Source organism: Penicillium diatomitis (genome assembly GCF_028827545.1).
Source record: "Penicillium diatomitis strain IBT 30728 chromosome Unknown utg000004l_segment0_segment0, whole genome shotgun sequence".
NCBI lineage: Eukaryota > Fungi > Ascomycota > Eurotiomycetes > Eurotiales > Aspergillaceae > Penicillium > Penicillium diatomitis.
In genome coordinates this window covers 299,622-321,020 of record NW_026623176.1, presented here as the reverse complement: position 1 = coordinate 321,020, position 21,399 = coordinate 299,622, and the positions used below count along the sequence as shown (strand labels likewise).

The 21,399-nt window shown below is 52.3% G+C and overlaps 10 protein-coding genes across 10 annotated transcripts; 3 read left to right on the top strand and 7 right to left on the bottom strand.

Moving 5' to 3' along the window:
* Nucleotides 1-87: 87 nt before the first annotated feature.
* N7539_003433 (Polygalacturonase) lies at nt 88-426 on the bottom strand (the record flags this gene model as incomplete). The annotated part of the gene is made up of 1 exon (XM_056933035.1): nt 88-426. One exon carries the CDS (start codon nt 424-426, stop codon nt 88-90), a length of 339 nt encoding a protein of 112 aa, XP_056790576.1.
* A 5-nt stretch (nt 427-431) lies between these two features.
* On the bottom strand, nt 432-703 carry N7539_003432 (Polygalacturonase; the record flags this gene model as incomplete). Its single annotated transcript, XM_056933034.1, has 2 exons — nt 432-488; nt 578-703. Coding segments are annotated over 2 exons (183 nt in total), but the record flags the coding sequence as incomplete, so codon positions are not given.
* A 965-nt stretch (nt 704-1,668) lies between these two features.
* Nucleotides 1,669-2,632, top strand: N7539_003431 (uncharacterized protein; the record flags this gene model as incomplete). Its single annotated transcript, XM_056933033.1, has 2 exons — nt 1,669-1,941; nt 2,123-2,632. 2 exons carry the CDS (start codon nt 1,669-1,671, stop codon nt 2,630-2,632), a joined length of 783 nt encoding a protein of 260 aa, XP_056790574.1.
* Nucleotides 2,633-3,212: 580 nt separating this feature from the next.
* On the bottom strand, nt 3,213-4,362 carry mep20 (uncharacterized protein; the record flags this gene model as incomplete). The annotated part of the gene is made up of 3 exons (XM_056933032.1): nt 3,213-3,864; nt 3,897-4,026; nt 4,134-4,362. The coding sequence occupies 3 exons, from the start codon at nt 4,360-4,362 to the stop codon at nt 3,213-3,215; spliced, it is 1,011 nt and encodes a 336-aa protein (XP_056790573.1).
* Nucleotides 4,363-6,370: 2,008 nt separating this feature from the next.
* Nucleotides 6,371-6,850, top strand: N7539_003429 (uncharacterized protein; the record flags this gene model as incomplete). Its single annotated transcript, XM_056933031.1, has 1 exon — nt 6,371-6,850. One exon carries the CDS (start codon nt 6,371-6,373, stop codon nt 6,848-6,850), a length of 480 nt encoding a protein of 159 aa, XP_056790572.1.
* A 1,160-nt stretch (nt 6,851-8,010) lies between these two features.
* N7539_003428 (flavin monoamine oxidase family protein) lies at nt 8,011-9,414 on the bottom strand (the record flags this gene model as incomplete). Its single annotated transcript, XM_056933030.1, has 1 exon — nt 8,011-9,414. The coding sequence occupies one exon, from the start codon at nt 9,412-9,414 to the stop codon at nt 8,011-8,013; it is 1,404 nt and encodes a 467-aa protein (XP_056790571.1).
* Nucleotides 9,415-10,219: 805 nt separating this feature from the next.
* Nucleotides 10,220-11,035, bottom strand: N7539_003427 (A4/G1 family peptidase; the record flags this gene model as incomplete). Its single annotated transcript, XM_056933029.1, has 1 exon — nt 10,220-11,035. The coding sequence occupies one exon, from the start codon at nt 11,033-11,035 to the stop codon at nt 10,220-10,222; it is 816 nt and encodes a 271-aa protein (XP_056790570.1).
* Nucleotides 11,036-14,073: 3,038 nt separating this feature from the next.
* N7539_003426 (M81 family metallopeptidase) lies at nt 14,074-15,678 on the top strand (the record flags this gene model as incomplete). The annotated part of the gene is made up of 1 exon (XM_056933028.1): nt 14,074-15,678. The coding sequence occupies one exon, from the start codon at nt 14,074-14,076 to the stop codon at nt 15,676-15,678; it is 1,605 nt and encodes a 534-aa protein (XP_056790569.1).
* Nucleotides 15,679-16,173: 495 nt separating this feature from the next.
* N7539_003425 (pepsin-like aspartic protease) lies at nt 16,174-17,902 on the bottom strand (the record flags this gene model as incomplete). Its single annotated transcript, XM_056933027.1, has 3 exons — nt 16,174-17,195; nt 17,275-17,596; nt 17,711-17,902. The coding sequence occupies 3 exons, from the start codon at nt 17,900-17,902 to the stop codon at nt 16,174-16,176; spliced, it is 1,536 nt and encodes a 511-aa protein (XP_056790568.1).
* A 1,482-nt stretch (nt 17,903-19,384) lies between these two features.
* N7539_003424 (putative endoglucanase) lies at nt 19,385-20,806 on the bottom strand (the record flags this gene model as incomplete). Its single annotated transcript, XM_056933026.1, has 1 exon — nt 19,385-20,806. One exon carries the CDS (start codon nt 20,804-20,806, stop codon nt 19,385-19,387), a length of 1,422 nt encoding a protein of 473 aa, XP_056790567.1.
* Between the last annotated feature and the right edge of the window lie 593 nt (nt 20,807-21,399).

Genomic DNA, 21,399 nt, shown 5'->3' with positions numbered 1-21,399 from the left:
TCGAATCCAATGGCTCAAGCGTCAAGTAGCAAGAGGCACCGGTAGGCACGTTCTTGCAGTTGGTGCTCGACTTTCCACCAGTAATCTTTACCTCGCTCCAGGTCCACTTGCGGCAGCTCCCACTGTCCCACCCGTGGAATCACTAATGTCGAATTCATCGGTGTCATCGCCTCCGTTGCTATCACCGGCGGGGTTATCAATGTGGATGCCGCTGAGCACCAAGTTGTCCGACTGAATGCCGAACGCCTGCACCGGAGTGTCGAGGATCTGCTGCCCCGTGATGCTCGAATCATCCAGCGAGTGGGCAAAGAAGAACTTGGGCTTGGTCTTGCCGCCATTGCTACGCTTACCATCCCACCAACGGGTACCGTTAGCGTTCATAAGTGCGCCCAAGGTAGCTTGAAGGGTGATCGGAGATCCAGACATCTTGATCAGAGAGGTCCGGTCCACTCTTTGTAGCCAAAGGTGGTGGTTCCCTCAAAGGTGACCTAGAAGCGTGGTCCAAGATCAAATTAGTATCCGACAAGACGCTATGCTTTGGACTCGACGGAAAAGTGAGAGTTGTATGATTCGTTACCTTGGTGCCAGCCGTCAGCCCGGTTAGATCCAGATTTTCACCGGCAGGCACAGCAATGTTATCAAGCACGATGCTGGGGCAAGAAGCCTTGCCCGCGATCGTGCTCGCAGCTGAAGGGAAAGTGCAGCTCGAAGAAGAAGAAGACCTCCTAATTCAGGCCACGGACTGCGAGCAATCGGGCGTGGGTGCTGCCGAGACCAGCCCAGCAGCCAAGAGAGCCTCAGTCAGTGGTTGGAGATAGGAAGGTATGATGGCAGTGTTTCAAAAATCACTCTGATGCAATCGGATTGGAAGAGAGGAAGAGATATATCATGAAGGAAGAAATACCCAATGAAGCGGTTGGAAATGAACGAGTGAGAGCAAAATAAAGAGCGGATCCTGATTCGAATACATGTGAAGAATTGAAGATACTGTGGAGAGTGGACCGAGGAGAGAAGAGACCAACAAGTGGTACCCTAGAGTAGCTTTATAGACCGACCAGTTCGTGAGACCATTCACCCCTCTTTTGGCAAGTATCTATTGACTAGATATTTTGAGTGTTTCTTCAGGCTATGACAACCGTGGTATCCCAGCGAAGGCATGTTTTATAGCCCATTTTAGATTGATTTGGACTCGCCCAAGATCTAAGCAAGTGAAGCGACTCCAAACACGAATAAGCTCACTTAAGCTTTGGGTGGACCCTCTTAGTGGTACACGACATCCCATCTGGACTGAATGGCTGGTCTTAACATGTAGTAGGAGTGGTAGTAGTACTACTAAGTTACCTAGCAGTTAAAAACTGCATTTGTCATTTGGTCATTTCGAGGTTACTGTAGACACGGGGTAAACTTCGGGGAAAACAGGAAATCACGTGCCTTTCTATCCTGAGGCGTCCAGGCCATCCAGGTAGTCACCTAAAGTCCTATAGATATCTGAATCCCCATCATCGAATCAGATAGTCCATCCGGACTGATAAACATCACCTGACTAGCAACCAATCACCAGCCCCTCGGGAACGCAAAGCGTGCAGAAACGCCAAAAAGAACCTTTAACCCGTGAGCCCGTGGCCCGATTCGGTCGATATCCTCCATCGCTTCCGTTGAATGCGCCGGATGTCAAGCCACCGAACACATACCAAAATCCCCGGCGCCCCCGACTACGACAGTCCGCAATTTTGGGATGCGCGCTTTGCGAGTGGGCAGGATGTGGGCGAGTGGTTGAACCCGGGTGAACCCTTGATTGATGCCTTTGTGAAAGATCTGGATGGTCGATTTGCGGAGACAGTAACACCGCGGAGTTTACATCTGGGCCCGGGTGTTTCGACCCTAGGGTACAAGATACAAGATGTTTATCAACAGAGAGGTTGGAAGAGCTGGAACATTGTGGTATGTCATGTCCTGTAGTGAACAGCGCTTCGGTCGCAGATGTTCATGGGCGATGTTCCCCTCATCAACATGTATTGATCATATGAATCCCGTCCTTCATTCCATGGCCTATATCGAGAGAGCTCTCCACTGCTGTCGTACTACCTTAACCACCCCATACTAACTCATCTCTCACCCTAAGAACGTCGACTTCTCTGCCGAGGCTGTACGTCGGGGCCTAGAGTCTGAAAGTCAAAAGCCCCGTGACCAAGCCATGGCATGGCACCAGGCAGACCTCCTCTCATGGAACGATGTCTCCAAGCTCTGCCCCCTCGGTCCATTCGACCTGATCATGGACAAAAGCACCAGCGACGCAATTGCCACCTCTGCCGATCGCCGTCTTCGTCTCGATACAAACGACGCAGACGATTCATCTTTGTCCCCCGTCGTCAGGGAAGTCATTTGTCAGATTGGCGAGATTGATATCTCGCCTGTGGATCTGCTGGCATTGCATCTTGTTTCCTTGACTCGGAAGGGTACAAGCTGGATGGTGCTCTCTTATTCGAGTTTACGGTTTGAGAAGCGCAGTCTTCTGAACCAGTTTTGGTCGTTGCGATCTCGGATCCCCATCAAGGCACCTTCGGGAAATACGTGCTCTTCAGCGTATACACCTGACGTCTACCACTGGCTCTATATATTGGACCGCAAATAAGTGGAAATGAAAAGGATGATCATCACCGATCAACAAGGGGAAGAGGAGCGACCACCTCGGTGGAAACCGGAAGATCTACCCGAGCCGAAAGAACAAAGGTCCCGGCCGAGGTTTCAGCCCTACGCAACCTGGTTTATCCCGTCAGATACTGAGCTACATCGACGTCCACAAGAAAGGAATTTCCATGTCAACCGTCTCAAGAGTCACGAGTGGTTCTTAATCCTACAGGACCATCAAGTTCCCAAGAACATCGCAAAAAAGTTCATTGTCATCTCTCGTCATAAATCAGCAAAACAAATATGGGGTCCATGGAGCGTATATACACTTTCGAATCCAGTCAAGCACCGCAAAGAGTCGACAAGTTAATCCCTCGTAAATTCAAACCAGTTGACTTTGGCAGTCGCGTTTCGAATTTACATCCATGTCATTGTTCTCTCTCTCTCTCTCCCTCTCTCTCTTCGGGCTGTACTCGATTCGCTCATTCTCGTGCGAACGATTTAGCAGCCGAGGTAAATGGCTATTCAGAGCATGTCAGTATATCGGAGAGATCATGTATGAAGGAGGAACGACGTTCGATGGACTAACCGTTGGCGTACAGAGCGTAGCTGTCAGCGTTGTTGACGGCACCGCTGCTGCTCAGAGAAGTGGCAGCAGCATAGCCGTAGCCGTTGTCCTGGGTGCCGGGGCTGTAGACACCGGGAGCGTGGGTGAACTCGTGCAGGGTGGTGGTGGCCTGGTCCTGAGCGTGGCACGTGTTGGCCAGAGCCGGCAGGTAAGAGTAGTAGATGTCGCAGTTGGCGACAATGTTCTGGGAAGGCAGAGTGTAGGCCAGAACGTTGGTCTCACAGTAACCCAGGGTGTCGGTGCAGTAGTAGGTGGTGGCACCGGAGGAAGCGGAGGAGGCCTCACGGGCAACGGCGCGCAGACGAGCAGCGACGGTGGAGCGGACCGAGCTGGAAGTGGTCTTGAAGTACTCCTGGAACTTGGAGGCGGAGCCGGACTGGGCCGCGTTGGCTGCAGCAGTGGCCAACTGGGCGGCGTTGCTCAAAGCCCGGTTGAGAGCACTCCGGCGGCTGGAGTTGCTGCAAGTCTCACGGGTGCGCTTGGAGAGGGTCTTGACGGCCTTCTCGACCTGGGCAGCCTTGCCACCGTCGACCTCAATCTTGAGCTCGTTGGAGTTGTAGGGGATGTAGCCGGAGACGGTTCCCTCGTGGACGAGGGGAACGGAACCGCTGGAGCGCAGGTGACAGCACCACCGGTGGACAGATCGGCGGTGGAGGCAATGTCGAACTCATCCTCGAGGGTCTGACCAGCAGCGAGGGTGGTCAGAGACTCGGAGGTGAGATCGTGAGTCTTGAAGCGACGGAGGATACCCTCGAAAGTGACCTCCTGGTCTGGATAGAAATAATCGAGAGGTTAGCTACCCATTCAGCAAGTGATGCCGTGCACTCTGATATTCGCTCAGAGGTCACAGTCGACGGAGAGTCTTTTAGCAACTTACTGTCCTTGTAGACGGCGACCTTCTTGACGGGAGCACTGTCGCGGAAGAAGTTGAGGTGGACAAAGGTAATGTCTTCCTTGCCAGTGTTCTTGACCACGGCCTTGATGCGGGTGTCACTAACGTGGCTCAGAGTAACGTCCAAAGCATCAGCCTTGGCAGCCTCGACGGGGACCGCGTAGGTGTACTGGGCCAGAGCCAGGAGAGTGGTGGAGAGGACGGTGAATCGCATTCTGAAGAATTGGTCTGCTCGGTTTGAAGTGGAGAGATTGAAGAACAACTGAAGAGTCTTTGTCTCTTGGCTTGTCGGTGCTTGGCTGGATGAGGTCCTGAAGAGTCAATCTGGACGGGCAAAATGCTCGACTTTATAGTTTTCGTGTTGATTGATGCTTTCCCATGTCTCTTCAACAGGGAGTCTATCGCTCACGATCTGATCTCGGTCACGCTCTTGCCTTGTGGCCCTGGACCTCCGTCTGTCGGACGAGGGTATGATCGTCACTGATACTGTCTCGACAGAGGAGGTGGCATTCCCCGCACCGTTGATAGCACAAGAGGTCCCGCGGAGACATTGCGACGATAGTCCCTCCGATGAGACCGTCTCGTTCACTGGTCCAGATGTCCAGATTCCGTTATCTCTGATGAAGATCACTCCGTGAAGAATGACCGTTGCAGAGTCTTGGCCCGGCGGAGGCCCGTTGTCTCTTGTGGTCTGGGAATGGGGAGGACTAGCTATGGCAGACCCTCTCCTTCGAGAGGAAGTTGTTTCACCTTCCATGCCGAATAGCCCGAAAGAGGCAATGTTTTGCCTTGATTGGTGTGGTGTCGACGCTCTTCTGCTGGTTCTCCTTCATTTTTGGACCCCTCTGCTAAGCCGACTACAAATCAGCCAGCAATTTTGGTGTATCTGGCTCCGGTACAGGCAGGAGACCCTTTCTGGATACTCGATTTTGTCTGGTAGTCATTTTCACCTCTGGACCCTCTGGAGTCCAAGGCTTTGTCTTTCAATTTTCAGATGATCGACAGAGAGGGGGGCTGACTGTGCACTAAATTTCAGGGACTGCGGACCCGTCCCGTGAGCTGGACCGCATATACTGTGGTTTGGTCCCTTTTTGGTCACCCTTGGTGGTACTGTATGGACTGTGGACTGTGGATCGTGGACCAACCCAACAAAATCTTTGATTGAAACAATGGGTCGTTGACGAAAGTCATTTGTTGCCCCGAGCAAAGGCTCGTCTCCCATCTCCGAATCTTGCTCTGAACCCAATCACATAGAGTGAAGATTCCATCATCACTTCGGCATCGTGCCAAGAGGACCGGCGTCAGGGCCTCAGTTCGGACTCCGGTGCCAAGATGTGACCCAAGACTTTTAGTCGGTCGGGAGACTTCTTGGTTCTGGAGACTTGCAGGATGCAATCCAGCCAGTCCGCAGCCTCGAGTCATGCCCGAGAACTCGATCTCTGCCGAACGTATGCACATTGCACTATACGCAGCATGCACGTCTGCGACTCTGCATACTTTGCGGTATCTGGATCATTCGGTTTAACCCCAATCTGACATTATCTCCGGTAGTTATTGCTCCTGACTCCTGCAGCTAGGGTTTGATTCATCGCTTCGCGGGCGTCCGTCATCATGAAGACCGTCCTTTCTCGTCAGCTTGGGCGCCCCGAGCGGCGAGGAGCGGCGCGGACCGAACGAGTCCATCGCGATCAAAATAGCGTGGAATGTGTTGATATGGTTCCCTGTGGAAGACCGACGGCGGAGCTGCCGATCGCGGGGAAGAAAGACGATTCTGGAAATCCTCCGAGAAGATGAAGTGCAGTGTTGCCCTTCAATCAGAGATAACGGGATTGTCCAGGGCCGGTTTGATCACGGGTCTCAGACCACAAGGCCTCTGACGATCAAGTCCATCTTGGGCTTGTGATGAGGGGCGAACCAGGGAGGGGTGGCAGAAGTTGAAAGAAAGGACTGCACGGTTGCACTTCCAAGTGGCACTCGGTGCCACCCGCAAGCCTTGTGTCAAATTCTCTTGAAAGGTACCAAGGGACGACTCCTTGTGTATTTCTTCTGCTTGTCAAATCATCTCCCAACTTTATATCCATTCTTCCCCTCTCCCCTACTTTCATACACTTGCACTTCCGATCTCTCCAATCTACAAACACTTTTCACCTCGATAGTTCATTCCACTACACTCTCAAACATTTAACACTTGGACTACCCTTCTCATCTGAATCACAGCCAAGATGCAACCCAGCTTAGGACTCCAAGTGAGTCTGGCCAGCCAGTTACCCACCCTGCAGGCTCACTCAGCATCGACGCTCCCCGTCAAAGTGTCCGTTCACAACACGGGAAATGATCCAGTGACCTTCCTGCGATGGGGGACCCCGTTTGATCCCCGCGCGGCCGTCTCCGGTGTTTTCGAAGTCCGCGACACCACCGATGGCAAAGTGCTGCCCCTGGATGACCTCAAAATGGCCCGGAAAATGCCCCCCTCCCACGAGGATCTCATGGAGATCCCCGGTGGAGAAAGTCTCGACAAGATCGTTGAGATCCCCGGACTAGATCTGCAAGAGGGTCATGATTATTCCATTGTCTCCAAGGGTGTCTGGCATGCCTTGTGGACGACGTCCATGGTCAGCGTGACGGAGGATCACCTTGCGGATCTGTCGAGTGCGACTCGCGGTGAGTTCCGGTCGAATGAAGCCCATGTGAAGGCGGAATAGACGCAGCCAGCATGGACATTCAACCTTGACCGACAATCTCGTGCCACTGTCGCTTGCTCTTCTCAAAGCCGTTTGGCTCAAGACGAGAGAGATATTTTTGCTGAACCGTTGACTATCTGTGCTCTATGTACGAAGATGTGCTATGAGTGGGACATGTAGCAATTACCTTCTGTGTAAGTTATATGATTGAATGCTGTGAATGCTTAAACCCCCGCCTGGCTTGTCTTGCCTGTGTATATCCAATATATTGAAGTAGAGTGTAATGCACTCTAGTTCTCACATTCGTTAAATCATCACTCGCTCAGACACCCTCAAGTCAACCACGCCCAACCCACAAAAATATGGAGAATCCGATCGGTACCCTTCATTCCAAGTCCCCGACTGAAATTGGAATCTCCCCCGTAGACTACACTTCCATAGTCCTTCGACGTTATCGCAAGAGGACCTGGACCATACTTTGCCGCACGCACGAGCTGAAATATGTGTTACGTAGTTACGTACTTCCTAGTCTCCCCTTGAAACATTCTCCCGACCCTTGAAACCGACAAGGATCTACCTCCAGTTCCAGGATGAAATTACGGGACAGACTCGATTCCGCCGCGTTTCCGATTCATGAGGCGTCCGACCCGGAGATTTAGAAGGACAACACGCCGATCCACGGAGAATGATACGTATAACCCGACCCGACACCAAGTCCGAAACGTCAATTCTGGGCGTCCTCCATCCAGGCCTTGATATCGGTCGATCTAGATCGAATCTACTATACTTGAAGGGTCAAACTTGGCCTGAATCACGAGAGCTGAGTCATGGCACTCCAAAAGAGAAGGTCGATTTAACCGGTCTGCTATTCACTACAACCTTTACCTTTCAACTCTGCTATCTCTGCAACTGAAAAGCATTGACTTTTCAATTCGGTGAGAGTGCGCAAGGCCAGGCCGGCGATATTCATCAATAACTTACTATCTGTGTTTCTTCTTGCATCACTTGCATAAGCGACCTTGACCAGCTGGGCCACAAGACAATTTCGACTCAGACACGAGAAGCCAGGTCAACCAGGCGGGGGTATGCCCAAAAATAGAGAGAGAGAGAGAGAGAGAGAGAGAGAGAGAGAGAGAGAGAAACACCTTCAGTAGAGCCCCATCCCGATGAAAACTCACCAGCTAACTCCAATCCCGCTGCATACGCGAAAGAATCCCCTCCGTGAAGTTCCAAAGCAACCCACTATCATGCGCGTGCCATGCGGCGCCCGTCCAATAAGACCGTCTTAGGCCCTGCAATCCATTCAACTCCTGATAGAATCCGTCCCGAATCAAGTCGGAAGAAACGCGAAGCTCATACGGTTTATGGCTGGCATACGCGACGAGCTCCAGGTCCGGATTCCCCGGTAGAGCCCTGGAACTGTCAGAGATAATGCGCTCTCTGACCTGTTGTTCGGTCATGGATGAGGTGTTGCTGCCGAATTTGACGTCGGTGAGGAAGGACGGCTGGTGGGTTGGCCCTAACGTGTAGACGGTTGGTAGTCGTGGGAGGAAGTATACGTGCGGGTCGGGGATTTTGTTGCACATGGTCGTCCCGCGGGGGATCGGTGCACCTCGAATGAGGCCGGTCGAATAGTCCATGTATTGGAAAGCAGAGAATAAGTTCTTCTCGTACCTATCCAGGTCGAATCCCGTCAGGGTCTCCAGCGTTGGCGGAATAGTGAAGAGGAACTGTTTAGCGCGGACAACCTTTCTACCAAAGGGTGTGGACACGACCATCTTTCCATACCGGCCAGGGATGTCCCGGTTCATAGACTCAACGACACTATTCACATGCACACTGTTGGTGGTTTTCAACCGCTGAAACGCCCGCTCATAAAGCTCGTGATTGTTCCGTCTTTTAGTCGTCCAAAAGCCGGAGGACAAGCTGCGCAACATCTCTGGGCCGAAGCTTTTCAACACGTAAAGTGTAGGCAGCTGCAGCAAATCTCCAACTCCTTGGTCGATCGTCCATATCCGAGGAATCAGGGCCGTGAGATTGTGAATACGTGCAAAGTGTTCAAACGGGCGGACAAGGTCTTCCGGGACCGACGCAGGAAACACATACCCTTCCTCCAGGCTCTTGAATCGCTGCAGTTGCTCCGAGTAATCTGCGAACATGCCAAGAGTAGACTTGTGAGATTCTAGCTCCCCGACAGGGTGCCCGTTTCGAAAATTGACATTCTTCAAAGTGTAATTGAAGAAGAACTTGACCAAGGGTATATCGAAACGCGCAAAGAACTTTGTAACAACCGGCAAGTCGTGGAAGGCGACGACTCCCAGTTCGACGGTGGTCTTGCTGATGGGATCATGATACGTGTTCGTGTGGCCTCCCAAATCCCTTTCTTTCTCAATCACCACCACGCTCTTGTTGAAGTCTTCCTGCAGACGAATGGCGGCGTAGGTGCCTGTTGCGCCGCCTCCGATAATGGCGACGTCTCGAACAATAGCATGTGCTGCGGCAGCTTGGTGCTTGGCACTGTGGGGAAGAGTGACAGTAGCGCTGCAAATCTGCCACAAGAGGCAGAAGCGGGAAATTGAAAACATTGAATGAAGCCTCGTGGGTCGGAGGTGTTAAATATACAGGGCTCCGGCAGACGTAGCTAATCTATGGTCTTGTCTGTCGCTTTCCGCATTCGAAGGGAAGCAGGCTTTGGTATCAATGAAGCGAGACTTCTTACCAAGATATAGTGTGATCCACAAGCCCATACATACCCTAACTGAGGGGTATGGTCCCAGTGAAGATCCACGCACGTTATTGACCGTGAGGATGAAAGCATCCTTCGCTCTGTACGACGTTAAGTCTTAACGTTGTTGAAGTGGGGAAAGAACCGAAGGATAGATATCTCAAAGGGTTACTCAAGCTAATACAACCCGAAGGATGCACATACCCCCCTTTAGAGCGAGTGGCAAGCTAATCTCGGGCTTGAGAGTATTCCTACGTGTGTAACGACCAAAGCAAGTTGACCGAATAACCTTACCTGAATACTTACCCCCGGGAGACGAAGACACAAGAATACAACCAAACTGGCACTGCTCTGTGAATAAAAGAGGTATTTGCGTTTCATGTTCGAGGGAAAATCTCGAATCTCATATTCGGTGGGACAGAGAAATCGCCCGCAAAATGCACATCAACAAGAACGACAAACTCATCAGTGATGCAACATGGATTCAGCGAAGAATATGTACATGATCGCTTCGTATCCACATCTCAGCAGCCGCGCAGGGACTACGGGAAGGCATGATTCTGGAGAAAGGACTGATGACGATTCATACCTATTCCCCTCACCAAGTTCCGTCCAGGGATCCACGGCCGAAAATCCACGTCAATTGTCTCATATCTCCCATAACCTTAGACGTAGCTGACCTTCACGCTGTTAGAGCCGATGGAGCTGGAAGTGAGAACGCTGTTGCCTTGCTCGATATCAATGAGAGTAGCACCGGAAGGGCCAACATTGACGCCGTTGTCGGTTGCGTAGGCATTGGAGAAGGTGACAGTTCCAAAGTTGGCAAATGGAACGAGGGAGTTGCCGGACTCAAAGTCCTCAACGATCCACTCGGCGTTGGTCTCGCAAAGAGTGCCGTCAACTCCACCGTTGAAGGTGTGCGTGACGGACTCGCCAGTGGACAGATTCTCGATGGTGGCAGTACCGGTGGTAGTGGAGGAGGCATCCACGGTCAACTTGATCACATCCCCGGCAGCGATACTGAAGCCGTTGAAGTTGTAGGCATAGTCGGGGTACCACTCATACCACGCGTCGTAGGAGACCGAGCCACCCTGGATGCAAAAGTCGATTCCAGTCTGCAAGATAGCCGAGCCGCAGGTATCACCATCGATACCCACCCAAGCGGAGGCGCAGTACTGGGTGCTCGAGGAGGCCCCATAGGGAGCCTTGGGAGTCGGGACAGTGAACTGGCCAGTGACGACATTGTAGCCAGATCCAATGAGCACGGCTCCTGCCCAGTTCGAGCTGTACTGTTCGTGGAGGCTCTGGTTCAGGGAGAGGACCTCCTTGGTGCCGGGCTTGTATGGTGGGTGACTGGATCGACCATTCTCGCGCGCAACACGACGAGCTTCATTGCGAGCCTGTCGCTCAGCCGTCAGGGGAGCAGCGAGAACTGTGGTAGCAACCAGGGAGGTGGCCAGGATACTTGTCAGGAACTTCATCTTGAATTGGTGTCTTGAATAAAGAAAGACCGAAGTGTAGCTGATTTCAACGGATGCAAATTGCTGGCTGAAGCTGCAAAAAGGTTGATGGATGCTGGAGATGTGCAAAGACGAGGAGAGATTCCCATCTTTATATAGTTTCTCATATCGTGATATGAATCCAGAGTGAGCCAAGCGTCGAGAGTTGCCAGACCCATGAAAATCCCGCGTGCTTCCAGTCTGGAGAGTAGATTACCAACGAGGAAAGCAAAGTCGGTCCGATGCAACATCGTGATCCTTCTGGAAACTATCAATCGACCCTTTGACTGGAAAATGGCTTGAGACCTGAGCCCATCAGAGCACGGTCACACCGTCGGAGACCGGTATACCGTCATATAGCTGGACTGGTTTCCATGCAGTGTGAAGCGACGTGCAGATATTGCGCCGACTAGTTAACGTTATCTCAAAGTCCACCACTAGCGCACTGCGGGAGTTTTTGGCAAGAGCGGGAATTCCGTGCAAGAATAGACTGTTCACGCCATCCCAGTAGTCACAAATTCTTCGAAGCGCGTGGCTGACTCCATTGCAGCCCAATGAAGAAGACGGATGGATGGACGGGCTGCCGGGTATTAGATGCAACCTGCCTAGCAAGCACAGGCATTTGTATCTCTTGACAATCAGCAGAATATCATCACCCAGTCTCAGATCTTTAGATCTGCAAACATTTGGCCAACAGTCCGGTTTGATCAGGCTCATGAACCTGGGTTCTATTACAACCCATCGCCCACTCCAAGATACAATTCTTACTTCATTGTGCCTTATCACGGAGAATCTGTCCACGACGGGGCCGCTACAAAGCTTGGGCAAGGCTTATTTGCGTGGGCTTGCGCCGTGCCAGCCGGGATATCACGCAATCTTCAAGCGAAGCTTTGTCCAGCACAACGGCAATGGTTCTTCTCCTCACGATTGGGAGTATCTAGACCAGGGACAAGACACGGATCTCCGACGGCGATATCCTCTGCAAACCCAGTTTGCCGAGGGCCGTGTGTTTCCTCCTCCACGGTCTACCCAGATAGCCCTCCATTGAAGAAGGTGTAATCTCTGCAAAAGGAGTGCAATTCGCGGCGAATGACCTCTGCCAACGAGGCAAGGATCGACGCGCATCCACATTACAGAGGATACGCGCGAGTGGTGGTCGATAAGCGGGCGGGGGGAAGGCCTTCGATGTTGGAGACATACCAAAGCCAGTCAAATGCCCGAGAGTGGATTCATCCTGCTCGTCACGTCGTCAAGCCACAGAGAAACCGTACCGTAGTAGCACAGAAGCTAGTAGCTACTAAGCTTCGACAAGCAACGGGAGGCCCGTAAGCGAGAAAGGTCGGAGGTGAAGAGGATTCGGACATGTTTTGACAGGTGCGTGGGGTTGAGGGGGATTGGAGAAGGGATGGATTCTGGTTTGTGGGTATCTCGGACTCTTCTTGCGGTCTCGTGCTCAAAGCGACCGGGTGCGGCACGACATCGGTAGTAGTGGTGTACTCACTACTCACTACTCTCTACTCACTACTGTACATCCTGCCATGCTCGATGATCACGATCTCACGAGGATTAATGATTGATCTTTCTCAGTAGCAGTTTCTGAGCAAGCTCTGCATCACAGGATGTCGCCAAATGCTGATACGTTTTAGGTCAAGGGATTTCAAGACATACACGTTTACACTTACTTTACTTTTTGAGTGATAGGAGTACTATATTTCAGGGTTGACTTCCATCTCCCATGTTGTCTACCAGTACTATTCGCAATTTGGTAGGAATATGAAGAAGCCCAGGACCAGCTCCTGCGAGAAAATTAGTTGTATCGTTAAGTTCTAGTCAACTTGTAGAAAGACAGTACGATCTAGGTCCCCGTGCACAGAAAGTGAATTATCCTCTGCTATTCAGCAACCCGGTCACGGATTGCGTGTTGCAAACGTACTAACCACCTGGACAACAAGCAAGGCCCAGTTCGAGTGCATGGGTACTGTTCACTCCACCTGGCGACCTATGAGACATGGTCTCTTCCTAGTAGATAGGTCAGTATCGAAGCAGCTCGAGCACTGGCTCACCACAAATCGAACTATTGATCTCTGAACATGCACTTTTTGGGATAGATGAGACCAGTTGTACTGTGCAACTTTCAATAGTAGCCTGTGGGTTTCATAGCCTCTGTTAGTCACATGGAATTCATGATTCAGGACGGATGTGCAGTTGCAATGTTCCATTTTGTAGTCTGTAGGCCGCGGTCAGGGTGAATCATCGGCGTATAACAGGTACTACAGTGAGTACTCTTGGTATTAGGCAACGTTCAAAACAAACCAGCAGAATAGGCATGTACCTTACTGGGCTTCGGAGATTCTTGGAGCATCTATGCTCCGAAGAACTAAATAAAGCCAGTGCCGCTTATACACACTTGAATCTGATAATACAGCATTTCAGTCAAGCTTCTGTGCCCATTTCCGGATTCTCAGAGGGTCGCTATTTACAGGCGGCCGCGATTTCCTCGATACTCACTTTACACATCACCTCCCCGATATGACTCGGACTTGGCGAAGACTTTGCGGTCGGACACTCCAATTCTAGCGTGGGCCGGTGGCAACACAAGCCGGGTAAGGTGAACTGATCCTCTCTGTTGATCGATCGGCCAAAATTCGTCAATGGCATTTTCCGAATGAACTTGATGATGCCCTGAAAGGATTGCCCGATAGGATCTGGGCTGAGTGTTTCCATGTGCCGGTGGCTGATGGCTCGTGGGAGTGGCTCACTGCCTTATCTTCATATGCAACACCACGAGAGCCACATGCGGGGATTGTGCATGCAGTATGCATGACACGGCCACCGAGCAAAGGTCCGAACAACTGTCTGATTCGTGATGCGCAAACCGTGCGGCCGAGCTGGTCCCGGGTTGGGTTACAATCAGGAGGACGCGGCCCCCCCTCTCTCTCTCTCTCTCACTCTTTCTCTCCCCAACCTTTACCCCTCGAACTTTTCTCGTCGGGCTTTGATAGCCATGATGACCGATCAACATGACACTCCGGTCGCTTTCATCGGGACCATCACAAGCAAAGGGCTTAGTCAGTCCTGACACACAGACATCTGCCAATGTGAGTCGGCCAGTCATCGCGATTGCGGGTCTATCTTGCGAGACATCAACATTTTCGCCGGCCCGAACCGATGCCGCCGCGTTTCATCCACGTCGCGGACCGGAAATCATCCAAGAGTATCCCTTTTTGAACCAAGACACGCAGCTCGGACGAGCAGCGTCATGGCAAGGCGCACTAATTGGCCATGCTTTGCCCGGAGGCATTGTCACCCGTCGAGCGTTTGAAGAGTTGGCCGGTGAACTGTTGACCCGACTCACCAAGATCCATGCTGCGGATCCGCTGGATGGACTGTGGTTCGACATTCACGGAGCAATGTGCGTGGAGGGTCTAGAAGATGTCGAAGCAGAATTACTCCGTCGCATTCGCCGAATTACCGGATCAAAAGCCATCGTCTCGACGTCAATGGACCTGCATGGGAATGTCTCCCCCGAGCTGGCCCATCAAGTTGATCTCATTACGTGTTTTCGCACTGCTCCTCACGAGGATGAGACGGAGACGAAGCAGCGCGCATGCCGTAATCTGGTAGACTTGTTGTCGTCGTCGTCGTCAACAACAAACATCACGCCTCTCCGGCCGCTGAAAGCGTGGTGTGAAATTCCGATTCTATTGCCTGGCGAGCAAACTTCAACTCGAGCAGATCCCGCCAAGAGTCTGTATGAGCTACTACCTGTGATCGAGGCGTTACCCTCGGTCATTGACGCTGCTGTCTGGGTGGGTTATGCCTGGGCGGACGAGCCGCGCAATCATGCTGTCGTGATGGTGACTGGATGGGACACGCAGACACTTCTAGAGCAAACAGGGCGCGTGGCTCGTCAATTCTGGGACGCTCGCGAGAGATTTCACTTTGCAGCCCCCACGGGCTCCCTAGCACAATGTCTCGATGCTGCTATAGAGTCGCAGAAACGTCCGTTCTTCATCTCGGATTCTGGTGACAATCCAACCGCGGGTGGCGCCGGTGACGTGACTTGGTCACTGTCTCGGATTCTGGCACGTCCAGAGTTTCAACAGAAAGATGGGCCCACCCTCATCTATGCCAGTCTTCCGGCGCATCATGCAGCCGAGAGTGTTGCTCGTGCTGGCGTCGGTGCCACTGTAACTGTAGTCGCAGGCGCTGAAGTCGACCATATCCACGAGGGTCCGATCACCCTGACAGGTCTAGTTCACGCCGTACGACACGGGGATCGAGACGGGCTGATTGAATGTGTACTCCAAATCGGAAGTGTATTCGTCATTCTCACCAAGCTACGAAAACCGTATCATCACGAGTCCGACTTTAGCGAGTTGAACCTAGATGCCCGCTCTGCCGACATAGTGGTGGTCAAGATCGGATACCTTGAGCCTGAGTTATATAAGATGGCAGCAGATTGGAGACTGGCTCTCACACCTGGTGGTGTCGATCAAGACCTACAGCGCCTCGGACATCGTCACATCCATCGTCCTATGTGGCCGTTGGATCGCAATTTCTCTCGCCATCCTGATCTCAAACCTAGACTAATTCCGGCTTCTGACCATCCTTTCTCGGAATAGTATGCGCTGTGGGCAGTTATTCGAGAATTGAGACGAAAGCTAGTTATGTTTCTCGGTCTGAGATACGGCGAATCTCAAAAGGGGAGAATCGGTCGGTTGTCTCTTGAAGAAGGCCACGCTGCGAGTAGATCGTGTGAATTTCTTGATCTGACGTCGATGATAGCTTCATTGATTCGAGTGGTCAATGTATGTGATTATGACGAATATGCAGTATTTTCAACAAAGTCCCACCCAGAGAAAATAACATCAAGAGGTTTTCAAGTTTGCAACTAGACAATTGAATCGTGCGCTACAATTACTGGTATTTGCTATATGGTCTTGAAATATAGCCAGCCTGAGGGTTACGCATTATGGACATAGACGGTGTGAGCATGAATTAATTGATTAGTTGGTATCAGCGTTGACACAAAAGTGAATGTACAAGCGGACAAAGACTGATAGTGGAACTTCACTGCAACTCCGACCTCCACAAAAAACATTTCATATCGTGAGCGCTCACAGCGCCAAAAGCAATCCAGCACCAAGTGCTCCCTGCAACAAAAATTGCGATCTGGCGGTGGGTAGGTCTGCGAGACCTGACGAGGTACTTGACGCTGGCGAGTTGTTGCCCGTGGAAGATCCTCCGGTCGCGGCAGTTTGAGTCACGGTCCCAGTGGAAGAACCCGTCTCGGTGGACTGAGTCATTGTGGAAATGCCTCCAGTCGCTCCAGGTGTCACCGGCATGTTTGTAGGATCGACACCATTCCCAGTGGCAGAGGAGACCGCGGAAGCAACGTGTTTAGCTCCCGGGACCGCATCCTTCCCAGTGCCGATCTCGTAGATATCGTCTTTGCCTGGGTTGTATCGGGCCTGGGCCAGTGAGATTTGATTGTTATCGAGATCGTACACGACATAGGCGCTTCGCAGGAACGTATCGCCCAGCAGGCTAACTCCTGGCTCGCCGTAAGAGATGCCAAAGATACAGTGATTTGCGGGAACTCCCTTGTAATTGCTGGCAGAGAAAACTAGGTCGCTCACCGGGATTGAGATCTTGACGCCAGAAAGACTGAAAGTCACGTTGAAGTCGGTAACGGCCTTCTCGCAAGGAACGTGAGCTGCATTGGCCAGGGAAGAGTAGGCACCGTCCAGGGACTTGAGAATTGGGTCAACCATTTCCTTGGGCAGCCAGATCAGAGTACTGCCGGAGTCGAGGCTCGCAGTGAGGGGCAACCCCTGCGAGATGCTTTTCGTGTCTTTGGAGTTTCCATAAGTGATTCCAGTTATAGCCAGAGCAAGTGACGTATATTTCCCTCGATTTGGAACAATGGGCAGAGTCTGCAATTCACCCTCATACTGCGCCTTGTTGACGCCGCCAAAGAGTAGGTTTCCAACGTTGTTGACTTTGTTCAACCACACACTGTAAGCTGCGGACTTGATCGCGCCACTATCCACAAGAGCCTGAGGAAGATTCGCGTATTCGCGCTGGAGCGCGTAGGACGCGTAGGTAGAAGCTTTATACCCAATTCCGAGAATACCATCTGAAGTATTATGTCAGTCCTTGCTCACCCAAATGATTGTGCCGCATCGGTCTCTGGGGCCAGGATGGATGAAACTTACAATCATTGTGACTCTCATCCGCAACAGCAAATTCTGCCTTCTTCACTGTCACGCCTCCTATCTCGACCTTGTCCGTACCATAAGGGCCTTTAGCCAACATGCCCGCAACATACGTGGCTTTGATGTCGTAGTCGAACTTCTTGTAAGTTGACGACTTTTTGGGGTCAAATACGCCTCCCTCAGCGCACGGAGCACCATCTCCCTCACAGTACTTGGAATTGGGCACGTTCACCCACATATCACTACTGCCAGTGTCGATGCTCAACATCACAGATTGACCCGGAGAGCCGACTGTGATATTCACCAAGTATTGGATATTGTGCTGACAAGGGTGTTAGTACACAAGCTTTGCGGACCAACGCCATACGCCCACGCGAAATGAGATTTGGACCCCATGGTGCCAAGAGGGACAAAGAGGTTCAAATTGGCCTCTTACCTGATTGATCAATTCGGTGCTAACAACATCAGAGCTTCGCTTGCGCAATGACTCGTCGTTGGATCGTTTGGTGATTGGCAGAGCCAGGACCGCAGGGTTCTCTCGTTTGTGCAATGTCAAGGCCGCGATCGTGCCGGGTACACTGGGAAGATAGACCAGTGCGGCCAGCGACAAAGCCTTGAAGGTCCTCATGATGGATCGTGTTCCTGACGATAGCTGGGACGCGTCACGCTTCGATCACGCGCGATTAAGGCTATCAATGCAACGGAAGACCACTGGAATTGAAGGAAAGGAGGAGCTCACGCTCTTCTCCCTAGGGGGGATGAGCTGTCATTATATGAACTCCATAAAATCCCCCGAAGTTGGGCGAATTAGGCTGACAAGGCCTTTTCTTGTCTGCCGTCATTTCTTGAGTCATGAGGGATTCGTCTGTGCGCCAAGCAGTGACTATCGATCTCAATCCTGGCCCCATTCGCCGCAACCAGTCGTCTATCCGGTTCCTGGTGGCCGTGCGGGACTTTGGCCATCAAATCACACAGTGGTGCGTCAGCGCTAGGAGCAGACCCAAGGCCCTAGTACAATTAGTTGCGCCGTGCCTGGCCAGCGAACCGAGGTCGGATCGATTAGACCGTTCAGGCGGCGTCTAAGGACTGCCATGTCCATTGATCGTAAGTCTCTCAGATCCACCAAGCTGTACGACCCGCGGTCCGTGCCACGAGGCCCCCATCGGATATTTCGAGCCGAGCGCCCGTTCGTTGACAGCCCCTGTGTTGCTCGATGGCAGTGTCCAGTTCAAGGGACGAACCGCTGGAGATCTGTCAGCACTCAGCACATGATGTCTGAGCAGTACGACGTGTGAAAACGAGCCGAGCAACTCTTCCACTCGAGAATCATAAAAGCCAGTGGGCAGTGTAGCTTACGGGAGTGTTTTGTACTGTTGGTGGTGGCTGGAGCAAAATGATGGAGGCTCGGGAGTGGGGTAAGCCTGCTTTTCAAGCAAACCCCAGTCCACCGGAGCTCGAGTCGAAAGAGGTGCCGCTGACTCACGTGACCATTGGGTCGTGATAGAGAGCGGGAGAGTCTCGGCGCGGATGGCTTGTCACTTCGACATAGATGATCATCGTTCTGCTGCGGAGTACAAAAGCAAATGAAGGCTTGGAAAAAGACTCCGCCAAACCTCCGCCGAGCCCTTGAGATATAGCGCCTGCTCATGCTCGCTTATGCTCGCTTATGCTCGCTTATGCTCGCTTATGCTCGCTTATGCTCGCTTATGCTCGCTTATGCTCGCTTATGCTCGCTTGCCGGTGAAATTGATTATGACTTTTGCAGCCCGGTCGACCTTTTCTTCCCACGATATCTGATAACCTCGTTGAGGTCGCCCCAAGCGAGACAATTTCCTGTGAGGATGGTTGTCGTCAGCTCAAATGTGTGGATGCATACATGGGTCCCCCGACTTCTAAGAATTACGATCTTGAGTTGGCCAGGCTGCTGTACAGTGTACAACTGTACACTATAGTGAACAACGCCCCATCCTAACTTACAAGAGTTGCAGCCTGATCTTCCTTGACAACCAACCGCTAGGTCCAGACTCATTCGATATCTCATGAACAGATGTATATTTTCTAAAAGATGCTGTTCTAGAAAGACAAGATTTCCCCTCCATCGAGATTAAAATCACAGGCACTGGGAGTAGTAAGGGTTCTGCACCTTGCAGGTGGTGCCGGCGACACAAGCCGTGGGGCCAGTCCAGCTTTGTCCTCCACATTGACCCCACTGCGTCTGAGTTGCGCCACCCGCCGTGGTGGTGGTGGATGAAGTCTTGGTGGTGGTGGTGGCTTTGGTGGTGGTGGTGATGGCGGCGGTGGTAGTAGTGGTAGATCCAGACCCACCGGGAGCATTGAAAGTTGAGCCAATATCACCCCAGCGAATGTTGGAGAAGACAACGTGGGTGTCGGGGTCCTGGGAAATGATGTTGGATGGGTTACCCTCGGTGCTGCTGCAGGGGCCATTGCTGCCGCTGTCAAGCCAGTTCATGTAGCCGCTGGCATCGTTCCAGATGCTGAAGATGAGAACCATTCCACGACCAAGGGCCTTGCCCATGGTGGTGAGGCCACCGAAGGTGGTGGCGGCACTGTCGACACTCTCACACCACGGCTCGGTGATGGAGTCAATACCGGCGGAGGACTTGGCGTTGGCAATCACCTGGCCGTTCTGGATGTATTGGCGACGAATCTCCTTGAGGGTGCCGGTCTGGGTGCCATCGTCGGTGATGAACTGAGTGGTGATGGTGAAGGGCTTGGAGGTATCGACGGTACCACCGGGTCCCCAGTAGTTGGTCTTGCCCTGGGCGTAAGGGTTGAAGCCACATCCACCCTTGTCACAGTTGTCGGCGCTGCAAGGGTGGGGTGTGTATGCGTTGGCCCTCGAGTTACCCTCGAGGATGTCCATCTCATTGCAGCAGTAGGGCGAGCCGCCGGGCACAAGCGTACCATTCTTCCACAACTCGCTGGGGCATTGGGCATCACAGTATCCCGAGCCGTACGCGGCACCACCCTTGTTGTACTCATTGCGTCCACCGCTTCCGCTCATTTCGGAGAGGTAGAGAGCACCGTTCTCACCACATGGCAAGGTGGACATGTCAACATCAAAGGTCAGTTCCTGGCCGAGAAGCTGCATGAGAACGTAGTCGCCGTCGGATCCGAGAAGATACACGCGAGGGGATGCGTTGCCGTAGACACCGTTGCTCTTCACATACTGGTGCATGGTGAGGGCATCTCCGCTCGTCGAGACACCGGAAGAAGTGTAATTGGCTGGCTCAATGACACAGTTCTTGGAACAGGTCGCTGCATCAGGGCAGAGGGTTGTGTTCACCCCGGAGGAGGTGGTGCAGGATTCATAGCCATTGACAGTGTGAATCCAGTGGTAGTTCCAATCCAAAGCAATGGCAGTGTCTTGAGCAACACATCCCCCGGACTTGGAACACTTGTATGTCTTCAAGGACGGGTTACCGGGATCGGTAGTTGCTGGCTGCTGGGCCTGGGCGAGGGGCAAAAGAGCCAATGCCGCAGCGACGAATTGTCTCTTGGTGAAAGACATGACGATCAACGCGAGGAGAATCAGAGCACGTTGAACACTGAATCCAGTTTGGTCTGAAAATGTCAAGGAAAAACCTCCCTGGGTGAATCGACGGAGGAATTCATATTTATGTTGGAATCGATAGAGGGGTCTTCAAGCAACATCTGTCGGCCTTGGTCACTTTGAGGAAGTTGAGACGCCACCCCCGAAGGATCACGGAGAAACAGCTAGGCCAAAGCTGATTTCTTTCAGAACATCCGGTGCAAATTGCCAGATTTTTCTCGCCCGTTGCAGTACGGTGGAGAACATCCTATTGTGCAGGCTGTATGGGTGACGCGGCGTCGGAATCATAATTGCCGGCTGCAGATGAAGAAATCCGGGGAAGGGAGAATTTCCTTCTTCGGGAATTGTTCCATATTGACCCATCGTCAGCTGTAATCATTCATCCGTACGACTGCCGTCCCACATGTCGAATTTTTCTCGTTTCTGCATTCAAATTTCCGCCAGGAGGGGTGAAGAGAACGCGCGTGTGGGGAAAATTCCCTCGCAACGTGAGAGACCTGCACAACTGAATCAGGGTTAGCTTCAGCCACCGAGACCCCTGAAATTTCCAG